Raw genomic sequence first — 12,885 nt, forward strand, 5'->3', positions numbered from 1 at the left:
AAACCCCCCCAAAAGCCCCGTTTCCGCCGAAAATCGGCCTTCCCGTTCCAGCCGCCGCAGGCGGAAAGCTGACGGGGCGGCCGAGCCGTGCGTGGGGTTCAGGCCTCCCGTCGGGCCCCCGCACCCCGCCACGGGCCCCCCCGTCCCGGCGGGGTTTCTCCGGCCTCCTGTTGCCTTTCCCTCCCTGCGTCGGTTCCCCCGCGGCCGGTCCGGGCCTGCGGGAGAGGCCGGGGCACATTAATAACGACGATTAAGCGACTTGATCCCCTCCTGACAGACGCGTAACTCCGGGGCCGGGCCGTGGGTTTCCCACTGGCGTCACTCTCGTGGGCGAGGGGTAGGTGTGGGGTGTGGTAGCTCAGAGGCTGGACAAAAGTTCATCTTTTTTTTGCGTGGGGTGCTTTTATGCAGGCGAAGATGCGTTTTGGGGGGTTTTATCCTTCCCGCGTTATGTTTTGGCCTCGGGGCTGCCTGTGCTTGAGCTGTTCTTGTGTTGGCTGCTGTGGACCCTCCTGTAGATACTCCGGGAGTGGGGCAGAAACACCCCAGAAAAACCTCGGGTGTCTCCAAGGGGTGTCACCTGGGGGGTGCTTCGGGCAGCCTTGACCCTCAAATCCCCTCTTTTCCGTGAAGCCTCAGTGAATAAAGCAAAGATGTGAGTCTGTGTCTGCTCAGGGAGCACGTTTCAGCATCTCCATCTGTCATAGAAGATGCTTTTATTTCTGGCTCTTCTTGCCAGGATTTTTGGCAGGTGCTGTTTTTTTCTCGCTGGTTGTTTTGACCCTGGAGTACACACGAGCACGTGGGCTGTTCGTCTGCGAGGTTCGCCAGACCCGAGGAGCTTGTTGTTCCCCGTGTTTTTATTTGAGTCGGGGAAGCAGCTGACAAACAGTTGGTGAAACAAGTTGGGCAGGTCTTGGTCCAGGCTGGTAGAGGAGGCGGCTGTTTCTCTTGGGTAAGGCTGTCTGCCGGGTACCGGGAGTTGGGGGGGGTTGAGTGGTCCTGTGCCATCCAAAACCCTCTGGGGATGGTGCTCACTGCGACATGTGAAGATCTGAGCAGACCGTAGGGGGCTGATCTTGCTCCTGGCGGTAGCTGGGAGGCTGATCTTGCTCCTGGGAGATGATGCCAGCACTCTAAATGTGCTCTGATCTAATTAGTCCTGGGTGGTAAGCGGGGGTTAGGGCCTGTCACGGGAAGTGCAGTAGTTTTAGTGATTTGTGCTGGACTGGGAACAAACACCATCGACTGTCGCGTCTGAAGGCGGTGTCGTGGGGGCTGTTCGCTCTGCAGGAGCCACCCGCCTTGCAGGTGATCAGGATCTGGGAGGTGACAATCAGCACTTGGCGCTGGCAGGAGGCCGCCGTGGTGGGGACAACGCGGTGGGGACAGCGTGGTGGTCCTGGCTGGCTGCTTCGGGGAGGGAGGGGGATGCCGTCGCTGAGGGGGGGCACAGGCTCTGGGAGGCAGCGCGGGGCTGGGTCTCGGGCCAGCGCCTGAACGCTCCAGTTTATCCCTAAATGGCTCCATAAAAGAGGGCTGGACCTTTTATTAGTGCTGTAAAGCCTGTGCTGCAGCGTGCCAGGGGCCGGCGTTTCCTTCTTTCCCGTCGGAGCAGATGTGGGTCAGGCTCCTCCTCGGCTCTGCTGGCAGCCGGGAAGGGATGCTGAGGCTGCGCATCGCCCGGCCGCCCTCTGCCCACGTCGTTACAGTCACAGAAATAACTTTGGCTTTGAGGTGTCACAGAAAGAGCTAATTTTAACACTTTTCAACACCCCACGCGCGCATCCCCACTCGCACGCATCTGGTGCTGCGACGTGGAGGGTGTTTGGTGCTTTCTGACTCTCCAGCCTTGCCAGGCCGGGGATGGAGTGGGACTGACCCAGGGCCTTAAACACCAAACCCTTCACATACTCTTTAATTTTCCCCCAAATAGCTGGTCCTGCTGGAGCACAGTTGCCAGGGGGTAGGAGGGGTTTATTTTCCTGCCTTACCTTTGTCCCTCTGTCCCACAGGTGCCAGTGTCTGAGTCCCTCTCGGTGTATGTGTGGTAACAACATGTCTGTCCCCCTCCTCGCTGATGCAGTGACTGTCTCAGGGGCAGAGCGGGAGACTGCCGCGGTAAGGCTCGGACCCCTCCTGCCTCACCTGCTTCTTCCCTTTTAGCAGTCTTGAAGATAAGGAGCTGCTTCTGTGGGGTTTAGAGGAACCATGAGCTGAGCCCACAATCCCTCAGCTCCTCAGGTGCACGTCCTGATGTATCAGGAGGGATGCAAGACCTTGTCTTGCTGGGGAAAAGTAACTGTCCTTTGGGCTGGGCTGTTTGTTTCTGGTGCTTGGTCCAGGGTGGCAGCACAGGCGCAGCCTTGCAGCTAGGCTTGACCTGCAGGGAAGTCAGTGGGAGATGGAACTGATTTGGTTATTTTAAAGTTTTTAAAAGCAAATCTCCCCCAAAGAAAATCCTCTGTTCCTTCCCTGGGACCAAGCAGGCTGCCTTCCCTCTGCTCCCCACCACTTAGGGGTTGCTCTAGCCTTAGATTAAAAGCCTGTAGGCGTGGGTTTTGTGAGACTTTGGGCAGGCTCAGCCTCCTCTCAGCGTGGTGCCGGGCAGCCTGGCGGGACGGTCCCTCACCCCCCGTCCCCCTGGGCAGCCAAGGGGCCACCGACACCCACGGACCTGGCCGTGACAGCAGACTATGATGATGATGATGATATGCCCGTTCCACCCATCCGTCATGCTCAACGCTGCAGAGACATCTCATTAGCATCAGCTAATTTCTGCCTGTTTTGAGTCTCTTCTAGTTAGTGACTAAGTGGCCTTTTGCCGCCTCCCTGCGAGCCCAGCCCTGCCTCTCTCCCAGGGCACCGGCTGTCGCACTAGCTAATTCTTTTGTTTTTCTGCTTAATTTAACAGGTCATTTTTTTACATGGCCTTGGAGACACGGGGTGAGTATTCCTGGAGCCGACTCTGGCTGTGACGTGGGCTTTGCTGAACACAAACCCAGGCCTGGCCGTTTGCTGCCAGTGCCGGTGCTGCTTTCCCCGGGGGCAGCTCCAAGATTTGTCTGGGGCTTTGAACTCGACCCTGTAGCCGTGCCTGCGCCACCCTCGCAGGGAATCACCGGCCAGCAGCTGTCTGCACTTGAATATTTATGATCCCGGCAGCCTGGCAGCCCCCTGCCTCCTGCGGGTTTGATTTTCTGCTTTCTTTAAGACAAGCAGATAAGCACTGCGGTTTTTGCAGTCCTTGGGAGGGCTGGGAGTTGGGTTGTAGCTACGCGAGTGCATCTCTCAAATGTGCAAGGCCACCTTAAAGGACAGCATGAGATACAGCAGTAACAAAAGGCTTCTACCGGCACAGGAGATTCTCCCTCCTCCCCTGCTGACAGCGGCTCCTCTGCCTCCCGCTGCGGGGCTTTGTGTGCTGCTCTGCCCTGCCACAGAGGAGATCTGTGCTGGGGATTGGCTCTGGGATTCAGGCTGCTGGGGTGGGCAGAACCCAGTAAAATAACATCAGGGCAGGAGTCCAGCAGCCTTGGAAAAAAACCTGCCCTTGGGGGAAAACCCTCACCTTTGCCAGCATCCTCCAAAATGCAAAGGCAAGCCTTGAACTCCCTGCTCTCCTCTCTCCCCAGGCACAGCTGGGCTGATGCCCTCTCCTCCATCCGCCTCCCCTACGTGAAATATATTTGCCCTCATGCGTAAGTGCTGTCCTTGCTTTGGGAAGGGCCTTGGGGGGCCTGGGTGGGCTTTGACACTGGTGCCCGCTGCCAAGACTGTTTGGGGAGGCAGACAGTGGTCTGTGCCCTCACCTACCCATGGGGCTGCGCAGTGAGACTTCATCTCTGGCTGTGGCTGGTTCATGCAGGGCCCCAGCCCTGGAATTTTCTGCCTGCAGGCAGCGGGGTTCCCCACAGAGCTGAGCAGCACAGGAGCTGCTGCTCTGAGTCTGTTTTCAGACAGACCTGCTGTCCCTTGGGAGCCTCGTCCTGCAGCTGCGGGCAGAGGGCCGGTCACCCTGCTCCCCTCGGCTCGGACTTGCTTTTCTTGCACTTGAACTAAAACACCCCAAATTTTTTTTCTCTGCAGGCCCCGGATCCCAGTGACCCTCAACATGAAGATGGTTATGCCCTCCTGGTCAGTGCTGTGGGTGGCAGGGGTGGGTGGGAGCCTTTTGGGGGTGTATTTTGGGGAGTGAGAGGAACGGGGGGGCTGAAGAGCCAAAATATGCTGCCCTGTAGGAGTCAGGGGAAGGACAGAGCACACCCAGCTCCTGCCTCCCACACCCTGGGTGCTGGGAGAGGTTTTGGGACTGACCCTGCTTCTTCTCCCAGGTTTGACCTGATGGGGTTGACTCCGGATGCCCCTGAGGATGAAGCTGGAATCAAGAAAGCTGCGGAAAACAGTAAGTGGCTTTGGGGAGGGGGAAGCACCAATCTCCTGGGCACCTCGCCCTCTCTGGGACAGGAGTGGGCTTCTTCCTTCCACCGCTCCTTCCCTTCTGCTCTCCTCTGATCCCAGCACGCCTGCTCCCTGGTGGAAGCCAAGTGCATTCCACCCCTGGGACCTCTGGGCACCTGCCTCGCCCTGATGTGCTGAGGGTCCTGTGTGTACCCCCAGGCCTCGGGTGCTGTTCTTCAGCTCCCCCCGCCACCCCCCAAACCCTTCACTGACCCTTTTCTCTGCCTTCTCCCAGTTAAAGCAATTATTGAGCATGAGATGAAGAACGGGATCCCACCCAACCGCATCATCCTGGGGGGCTTCTCACAGGTGAGCTGGGCTGCAGGGGGCTGAGGTGGGGCAGACTAAGGGTTGGGGTGTCTAAAGATGGGGTGAGGTGGGTGCTGGGTGAGCTGGGGCTGCAGATCCACACCCCCCCATCCCCGTGGCACTAACAGACCTTCCTCATCCTCTGCAGGGCGGTGCGTTGTCGCTGTACACAGCTCTCACCTGCCAGCACCAGCTGGCCGGCATCGTGGCGCTCAGCTGCTGGCTCCCGCTGCACAAGGCCTTCCCGCAGGTACCCTGCGTCGCCGCGCGTGCCCGCGGGGGGCGTCACTGCGGGGAGCTTTCACATCCAGAGTGAGCCCGGGGCTGGTGTTGGGGCTTAATCCACCTCCCTCCTCCTCAGAGTGGGCACGGTGGAGATCAGGGCTCTGCCGCCGATCTGGTGTGGGCACCCACGAGCCGATCTGCTCCCTGGGACTCCTCGCGCCTGCTGGGCAGTGGCTCGGTGGTTTGGTGGCCGTGAGGAGGTGTTGGTGGCCAGGCAGCAGGAGCTGTGCGAGCCGAGGAGGGGAGCTGCCAGAGGACGCGGACAAAGCACTTGCCCCATTCCCCACCGTTGATCCCCTCTGCTGGGCACCCCTGAGCACCTTTTTCCTCACTGCAGGCGGCGAATAACGGCGTGAATAAGGACATCGCCATCCTGCAGTGCCATGGGGAGATGGACCCCATGATCCCCGTCCGCTTCGGGGCCCTCACTGCTGAGAAGCTGAAATCTGTCGTCACCCCCACCAAGGTCCAGTTCAAAACCTACCCTGGCGTGATGCACAGTTCCTGTCCTCAGGTCAGTGCCTCGGGGAGGGAGGATGGGGCCCTTGGGGGCTGGATTTCCCTTTGGGACTGACCCCAGCACGGTGGGTCGGGCAGGGCAGGGAAACTGCAGAGTCCAGGACACACGGGACGTGCAGCCCCTGCGCCCGGGGCGGGACACGGCCCTCGAGGAGCCCCGGAGCGACGGGCTCTGTCCTCTCCGCAGGAGATGATGGCGGTGAAGGAGTTCATTGAGAAGCTGCTGCCCCGCATCTAAGTGGAGCCAATCGAGACTGTCGCAGGGAAGGACGCCGAGGTCGCAGCCACCGATCTTTCCCCCCGTGACCTGTCCGCTGCAAACGGAAGCCATGGCACCCCACTGCACCTCCCGCCGCACCCCTGGCCCCCGCCTCTCCCCGTCTCCTCGCACCGCGTCCTCTGCAGCTGGGGGTGCCTCATCTCTCCCTGCTGCTCTTGGAGCTGAGATTGGAGCTAAGGCGAGTTTTCGAGTGGCCTTTTCTCTCCTCTTGCTCCGAGCGGTTTCTGTGGGGGTCACCATCCCCTCGACTCCCCGTTCAGGCACCACAGTGTGTGTGGGTCTGGCGCAGCGCGGGTGAGGTTTTGTTTTTGTTTTTGTTTTTTTTTGTTGGGTTTGGGTTTTTTTGTAACAGTATTAGGGGTGGGATGTGTCCCTGTGCGGCGGGAGGAGCGGTGTGGGCACAGGGCAGGGCTGGGGCACCCTCCGGAGCCCTCTGTGGCCCAGAGCAGCCCGTGCTCCTCCTCTGCCCTCGGCCCGGCCTCTCCGCGGCTGCTCTCGGCCTCCACTCAGGCGACTCACGGGTTTTCAATCAGAGCTCAGGAACCCGGGACTCTCCTGCGAGCACCTCAAGGCCCAGGGGAGAGGCTCTGCTTCGGGCCGGTTCCGCCAAAGGCTGCTCCGTTTCCCGGGTCTGGCAGAAAAACGTCCACACAGCTCCTGCACCTCCTGGCACGGGGCCCCGGCCCCCGCCCTGTCGCACACGCACACTCCCCGTCGGGCTCGCCCCGTGCTCCAGCAGCCTCAGCTGTCGGCTTGGGGCAGCTCTGCCCTCCTTGAGATAATCGCTTCCTTCCTCCTTCTCCTCCTCCTCCTCCTCCTCTTCTTGCTTTTACAATCTCCCAGTGGCGTCTCTCCCTCCCTCGGCCTGGCTCTGTGCCCTCAGAGCCCCAAAGCGCTGCCGTTTACAGCCGGTGTCCGAGCGGCTTTGCCACGGAGCCCGCCCGGCGCTGGCCCGGTCCTTAATGTCTCTTTTGCTGCTACTTCTCCTTCCCTTTGAACGTGGGCTGGCTCGGGGAGGGAGAGGAGAGGTGAGGAGAGGCCCCCTTGGCCCTCAGGGAGGGCTCCTGGCGCAGCGGAAGGAAGCAGCTTTGCTCCCAGCCATCATCTCACCAGCATCTAACACCCGGGTGCCATCGCACCCCATCCTGTGGGGCAGGGCTTCGTGCTCCCCCCCCAGGGGCTGTGGGCTCTGTTGGCCTTTTTCCGTGTACAATCACAGGTTTCCGCGGAGCCTGCGGCCGAGGCTCGTCCTTCTCGAGCGGGAGCCTGGCTGGGGCACGGGGCCAGTCCCTGGGGATGGGGCCCCGAATGTCTCCTCCAGGGGTGGGGTCCCGGCCGCCCCATCCCCTCCCGCAGGGCCGAGGGCACTCGCTGTTGAGCAGCGCTGCCCTTCTCCTCGCCTCTCCTCCATGGGCTGAGCCCACAGCACTGTTGGGCCCTTCCGGGGGCTGGAGCTGTACGTGTCTTTAAAAAAAAAACAAAAAACAAAACCAAACAAACAAACCAAACCACCACAAAACCCACCTAGCCTAAGGGCCGTCGCTCCCTCCCGCGTGCTCTGGCTCTGCGTGGGGCCACCGTGTCCTGTCTGGCCCCTTGCCCTGCGGCCTCTGTTGGGTTGCCCTGTGGCCAGCAGCGGTTTGTGGCTGGGCTCGCAGGGCTGGCACATCCCCGAGGGCGAGGGCTGCTCCGGGGGCGCAGGCAGGGGGCTCAGTGGCAGCAGCTCCGCTCCAGCCGCGTCCTCCCTCCCTGCCCGGGATGCGCAAAGCAATAACCCGCTCTCCGGAGAGTCGGATCTCTCAGACCCATCCTTGGTTGGTTTCTTGGGTTGTTTTGGGTTGGGTTTTTGTTTTTTCCACCCCCCTGACCCCTCGCATCCCTTTAGGAAGTCTTAAACCAGCAAACCTGCTGCTGGCATCGGGGCAAGCCCGGCTCTGCCCCTTGGCTTTTGGGGTTCAGTCCTGCTGTTTCTTCTACTTTTTGTCTGTTTTAAAGCTGCTGTGTCCTCCCCTCCGGGCGCTCAGTGGGTGGGGAAGGCGGGAGGGGCTGGCTGGGGTGGGAACACAGCTCCCCACGGGTTACCTGAGGGCTGGCGGACAGACAGACCGACCTATTCGACTGTGAACTGGAACCGTGTGCGTAGTGGGGGCCAGCGGGGGCCCGTGACTCGTGGCCATCCTTGGGCACGGCCACGGGTGGCCGCGCTGGCCCCTTGGCAGAGCATTCCTGCTCGCTCCCCACCTGAGCAGCACGTGCCTGGCCGGGGCCGTGCTGAGGACCCGGGAGGGAGAACGGCTTCTCTCCATTCCTCAATACAGCTTTTTTGTTTTGTTTTGTTTTCCTTCCCTCTCTTTTGTCTTCCTTGTAAATGTTTGGGGTTTTTTTGTGTGTGTGTTCCACAGAGTCAAATACAAGGTTAAATAAATCGTAAACCTCTCCCAGAGCTGAGCTGGCATCATTCGTGGCCGGGCAGGAAGCACCGTCAGCACCCCTATAACGGGGGGGGGGGATTAGCACGAGGCCCCGGGGACAGCAGCTCGGGCTGAGTGGAAGCAGAACAGAGCTGCCACTTAGAAAGTAAGAAAGTTTATTTAAAAACAAATCAAAAGCTCAATTCATAATTTAGTAGCATAAGTTATTAATCTCACTGACAGCAAACAGGGCTGACTGCGTCATCGCTGCCTAACGAGGCCGTTAAGAGCTGCCAGTAATAAATAGGACCAGTATTTGACAGCAGAGCTGGGCAGCCTTTGGCACCGTGATGATGGAAGTGGCTGCCACAGGCGATGAAGGCAAACCAGGCACCAGCCACATCTAACAGCAGCCAGGCAGAGCCGGCCGTGCCCAGGGCTGGCACAGGAGCGCGGGGGAGATGAGGCTTGGTCCCCAGAACTGCCCTGGGGGGCAGGGGAGAAGGTGTGTTGAGGGAGGGGAAAGCCCCTGGCAGGCATCGGGGCCTTGGCCCTGGGGAAATGAGCCGTGGTGGGCTTGGGATGGGTCTGGTCCCCGTGGGGGGTTCCTGGGGCTGTGAGGTAGGGGCTCAGTAGCCCAGGGCAGGGGGCAGCGGGTGCCCCGGGGAATGGGTGGGTTCCTCAGCAGTTTGGGCTCGGCAGGACTTGTGTGTTTTAGTGCTGGATGTGGCCACCTGCCAGGGCAGAGGGAGGGCCCAGCCGAGCACCCCCTCCCTGCTGGGGCCAGCACCAGCCCCTCTGCATTCCCACGAGGTGGTTTTGTGCCCTGGGTGCCGAAGCTGGGCCCTGGCTCTGTTCTTCCTTGGGTTTCTGCTCTATGAGATGCAAAGGACCTGGAGGAATGAGGATGAGGAGCGGAGAGAGACTGGGGGGGTGCTCCTGCCTTCCTGCCCCCATGCAAGAGGCAGGAGGGGGAGCTGGAACTGCAGCCAGGATGATGACAGCCCCGGGGGGGGCTGGTCCTGGAGCAGCCCACAGCAGCCAGGAGAGCCCTCGGGCCACAGCTCAGTTCTTGCTGAAGCCTGTGGGATTCTGCAGCTGCCACCGCCACAGGTCCTCGCCTGCAAGAGGGAGAACGGCGGTGAGGGGGGGGCCAGGAGAGGGGCAGCCAGTGGAGCACGGCCTGTCGAGGAAGGGGATGATGCTCTTACACATCTTGTCCAGGCCAAAGGCAGCTTTCCAGCCCAGCTCGCGCTCGGCCAGCGCCGGGTTGGCGTAGCAGGAGGCCACGTCTCCCTCCCGCCGGCCCGTGATCTTGTACTTGATCTGCAGGGAGAGCAGCACCGTGGGGCCTGGGGGCTCCCGGGGCTCAGCAGAAGGGACTCGCCTGGGCCCCAGGAGCTGAGGGAGCGGGTGCCAGTGGCTGCTGCAGTCACAGGCCCAAGGGCTGCCGTGGCAGGGACAGCTGGGGGTGGCCTGTGGGAGCAGCTGGCTTTGTGCCCACGGCCCTGCAAGCCGCAGGTTAGACCTTACCTCCCTCCCTGAGGCTTTCTCCATGGCCCGGACCATCTGCAGGACGGAGTAGCCGGTGCCTGTGCCCAGGTTGTAAATCTGGGAGGAGGACGAGGGAGGTGGGTCAGCTGCTTTTGTGAGAGCAGAAGGGCCAGGCCCCACTTTATCATCCCTAGGGCTGCGAGAGCCTGGCCCTGAGCGCATCCCACACCCCAGCCCTCTTGGTACCTTGCAGCCACAGTTCTCCTTGAGCTTCTTCAAAGCAGCGATATGGCCCTTGGCCAAATCCACGACGTGGATGTAATCCCTGACGCCTGTGGGGACACAGGAGGTGAGCACAAAGCCCTCCCACCCGGGGTGCAACCAGGCTGAGGAGCTGGGGTGGCTCTGCTCCACCCATTCTCCAACGCACCCGTTCCGTCGTCCGTCGTGTAGTCATTCCCGAAGACGTTCAGGAATTCCCGGCGCCCCACCGCCACCTGCACAGAGGGACAAGCCCGTGGGAGCTCCCTCAGCCCGTGCCCTGCACAGGCACCACGAGCCCAGGGCTCCTCAAAGGCTGCGGCGGGGCCGTACCTGCGCCACGTAGGGCATGAGGTTGTTTGGGATCCCCTGAGGATCTTCTCCGATCATCCCAGACTCGTGGGCACCGATGGGGTTGAAATAGCGGAGGAGAACGGCATTCCAGTCCTGGGGGAGACACACAAACGTGGCTGCCCGGGGAGGGTGCAGCGCTGTGTGGTGCTGCGGGGTCACCCCCGAACACTCCACTGGGAAAAGATCCCGGTTCCCAGCCCTGCGGGCAGCTCCTCACCCTTTCTGCTTTGCAGAGATCTCGAATCATCTCCTCAATAAAGTACTTGGATTTGCCGTAGGGATTGGTGCAGCCTCCAACCGGGTGGTTTTCATCCAGGGGCAGGTATTTGGGGTCCCCGTAGACGGTGGCGGAGCTGCTGAACACGATGTTCCTCACGCCGTGGGCCCTCATGGTCTGGGGAGCAGGGACCAGCCGCCACTGAGCCAGCAAGTTCCGCCCCCTCCAGCTCAGCCCACCCAGCTCCCCCGTGCGGCACCCTCACACCCCTGGGAGCACGCAGGGACCAGGCTGGCAGCCAGCGCAGCCACCCCAGAGCAGGATCGGGGTCACCCAGCACCCCCGCTGCCCCCAGCACCACGTGCTGCCCCCCGGCTCTGCTCACCTCCAGCAGCTGGATGGTCCCGGTGAGGTTCACCCTGTAGTACTCCAGGGGCTTCTGCACCGACTCCCCCACTGCCTTCAGCCCCGCAAAGTGCATCACGGCTGAGAAATGGTGCTGCAGAAGGAGAAAGAGCTTGGCGTTAGCACCACAGCAACGGGAGGAGCCAGTCAGAAGTCTCCCCAGGAGTTTCATTCAGCCAGCCTGTGTGATCCCCACGGCCCAGAGAAACATTTGCTGGTCACAGCATCGTCCTCCCTGCTCAGCTCCTGCATCTCCCTCCTGGTTCCCACCCCCAGGAGCCCACAAAACCACCTTGGGGCACCACAGCTTTTATTCTCACCTTACTGAAGAGCTCCTGCAGCGCTGCCTCGTCGGTGATGTCCAGCTCCTGGAAAAGGATGGGCTGGCGCACGATCTGCTGCACACGCCGGAGGCTCTCGGGGAGCGCGTCTGCCCCTGGGGAGATGGAAGGGGATGGAGGCACGGGGAGAGCTGGAGGTCCCGACACGGGCCGAGCCCCTTGCTCGGGAAGGGAGGAAGGCTCTCCGTACCTCGGATGGCGTTGTGGAAGTTGTCTATGACCACAGGGACATAGCCAGCCTCCACCAGCTCCAGCACACAGTGACTGCCGATGTAGCCAGCTCCGCCGGTCACCAGGATCTTCTCTGCCATGGTTCCCTGGGGGAGGAAAGGCCCTTCCGTGAGAGCATTGTGTGAGGTGAGGTGGCCTGGGGTGGGCACGACAGCCGGGGGCCTGGAGAGGGAAGGGACAGGCAGGACTTGGACACTGTCACGTCAGCACTGCCTGCAGGCACTCCCTGCGTCCGCCATGCGGGCTGGGCAGGCTGCAGCACACCCTGCCGATGTGGTTCACACCTCCAGGACAGGGAGGGCTTATCTGACACTTGTCACATGCCTGGGAAAAACCCTTGTTCTTCCTGTTAAATCCAGCCAAGATCCTGGTGTCACCCATTCCCTCAGGCTAATTCACCCCTAAGCACAGGGGCAGGGAGTCATCTAATGGTATGAACTTGGGTGCTCTCCTCAAGGGGCATCACCTCTGCCCTCTTCCCCCATTCCCTGTTTTTTTCTCTCCAGCTCTGAAATTCCCTCTCTACAACAGCCCCAGCACTCCCTCCAGCCTCCCTTCCTTTGCCCAACGCTGGCCCAGTTCTACCCATTTCCCAGGAAGGTGGGCACTTGGTCACTGCTGACTGCGGGGGCATTTGCTGGCGTACACAAAGCGGAAACCTGAAAAGTAACCTGCAAGAAAGCCCCTCATCCCTGGGAAGCGACAAGCAGGTCCTGCCCAGTGGGAAGGAGGCAGAATCCACTTTATTACCAAGGCAGGTGGAGGCAGCACAGGGAAAGTTTTCTCCCTGGATGACTTTAGGCATTCTCTGAGCTCCGTCTAAGTTTGAAAACTAAACTGAAATCACTAAACCATCCTAGTCTGTGTCTGCTGCCGGCCTCAGGGCTGCTCTGGCAGCCGGGGAGGGCAGCTCCAGGCAAGGCCAGAGCCTGAGTCGGGCAGCTGAGGGCTGGAAAAAACAAAATAACGCTGCTTTCCCGCAGGCAGGTGAGCAGGCAGCGGGACGGGGCAAGGGCCTGTGGGACAGGGCGAGGACGTGGCACAGCCATGGCGCGGGGCTACCTGCGAGGCTGCGGCCACCCACGGGGCCAGGGACACCCGCGGGTCTGCGCTCGGGGCCGGGAGTTACCCGAGGAGCCGGGACCAGGGCTCCCTGTGGGGCCGGGGGTCCCTGAGGGGCTGCGCATCGCCCGGGGGGGGCGGCTCCAGGGTTTACCTGAGGGGCCGGGGGTCCCTGAGCGGCGGGGGGACCCCCGAGGGGCGGAACGTCCCTCCGGGACCCCCCTGCCGAAGGCGGGCACGGCTGCGCGTCCCTCC

General features: G+C 61.4%; 2 protein-coding genes across 3 annotated transcripts; one reads left to right on the forward strand and one right to left on the reverse strand.

Moving 5' to 3' along the window:
- The first annotated feature begins 41 nt into the window (after positions 1–41).
- Positions 42–7,358, forward strand: LYPLA2 (lysophospholipase II). 2 transcript variants are annotated; one of them, XM_026863169.1, is made up of 10 exons: positions 42–226; positions 2,016–2,121; positions 2,915–2,946; positions 3,636–3,701; positions 4,090–4,137; positions 4,335–4,405; positions 4,697–4,770; positions 4,919–5,020; positions 5,393–5,569; positions 5,762–7,358. In XM_026863169.1, exons 2-10 carry the CDS (start codon positions 2,044–2,046, stop codon positions 5,810–5,812), a joined length of 699 nt encoding a protein of 232 aa, XP_026718970.1. In that variant the 5' UTR covers positions 42–226; positions 2,016–2,043; the 3' UTR covers positions 5,813–7,358. The 2 variants fall into 2 exon arrangements, with proteins under 2 accessions (XP_026718970.1, XP_026718971.1); XM_026863170.1 differs by lacking the exon at positions 42–226 and adding an exon at positions 730–955.
- Positions 7,359–8,424: 1,066 nt separating this feature from the next.
- On the reverse strand, positions 8,425–11,682 carry GALE (UDP-galactose-4-epimerase). Its single transcript, XM_026863168.1, has 10 exons — positions 11,528–11,682; positions 11,317–11,432; positions 10,977–11,090; positions 10,592–10,768; positions 10,354–10,467; positions 10,190–10,256; positions 10,006–10,091; positions 9,799–9,876; positions 9,477–9,591; positions 8,425–9,386 (listed from the first exon to the last, which is right to left on the reverse strand). Exons 1-10 carry the CDS (start codon positions 11,646–11,648, stop codon positions 9,331–9,333), a joined length of 1,044 nt encoding a protein of 347 aa, XP_026718969.1. The 5' UTR covers positions 11,649–11,682; the 3' UTR covers positions 8,425–9,330.
- Between the last annotated feature and the right edge of the window lie 1,203 nt (positions 11,683–12,885).

Source organism: Athene cunicularia (assembly GCF_003259725.1).
Source record: "Athene cunicularia isolate RWA chromosome 23 unlocalized genomic scaffold, athCun1 chr23_part1, whole genome shotgun sequence".
Lineage (NCBI taxonomy): Eukaryota > Metazoa > Chordata > Aves > Strigiformes > Strigidae > Athene > Athene cunicularia.

Coding starts and splice junctions, on each gene's coding strand:
- LYPLA2 (XM_026863169.1), top strand. CDS start 2,044: ATGTGTGGTAACAACATGTCTGTCCCCCTCCTCGCTGATGCAGTGACT. Junction 2,122..2,914: donor CAGAGCGGGAGACTGCCGCG/GTAAGGCTCGGA, acceptor TTAATTTAACAG/GTCATTTTTTTACATGGCCT. Junction 4,771..4,918: donor TCCTGGGGGGCTTCTCACAG/GTGAGCTGGGCT, acceptor CATCCTCTGCAG/GGCGGTGCGTTGTCGCTGTA.
- GALE (XM_026863168.1), bottom strand. CDS start 11,648: ATGGCAGAGAAGATCCTGGTGACCGGCGGAGCTGGCTACATCGGCAGT. Junction 11,091..11,316: donor TGCAGGAGCTCTTCAGTAAG/GTGAGAATAAAA, acceptor CTCCTTCTGCAG/CACCATTTCTCAGCCGTGAT. Junction 9,877..10,005: donor AGGAGAACTGTGGCTGCAAG/GTACCAAGAGGG, acceptor TCCTCCTCCCAG/ATTTACAACCTGGGCACAGG.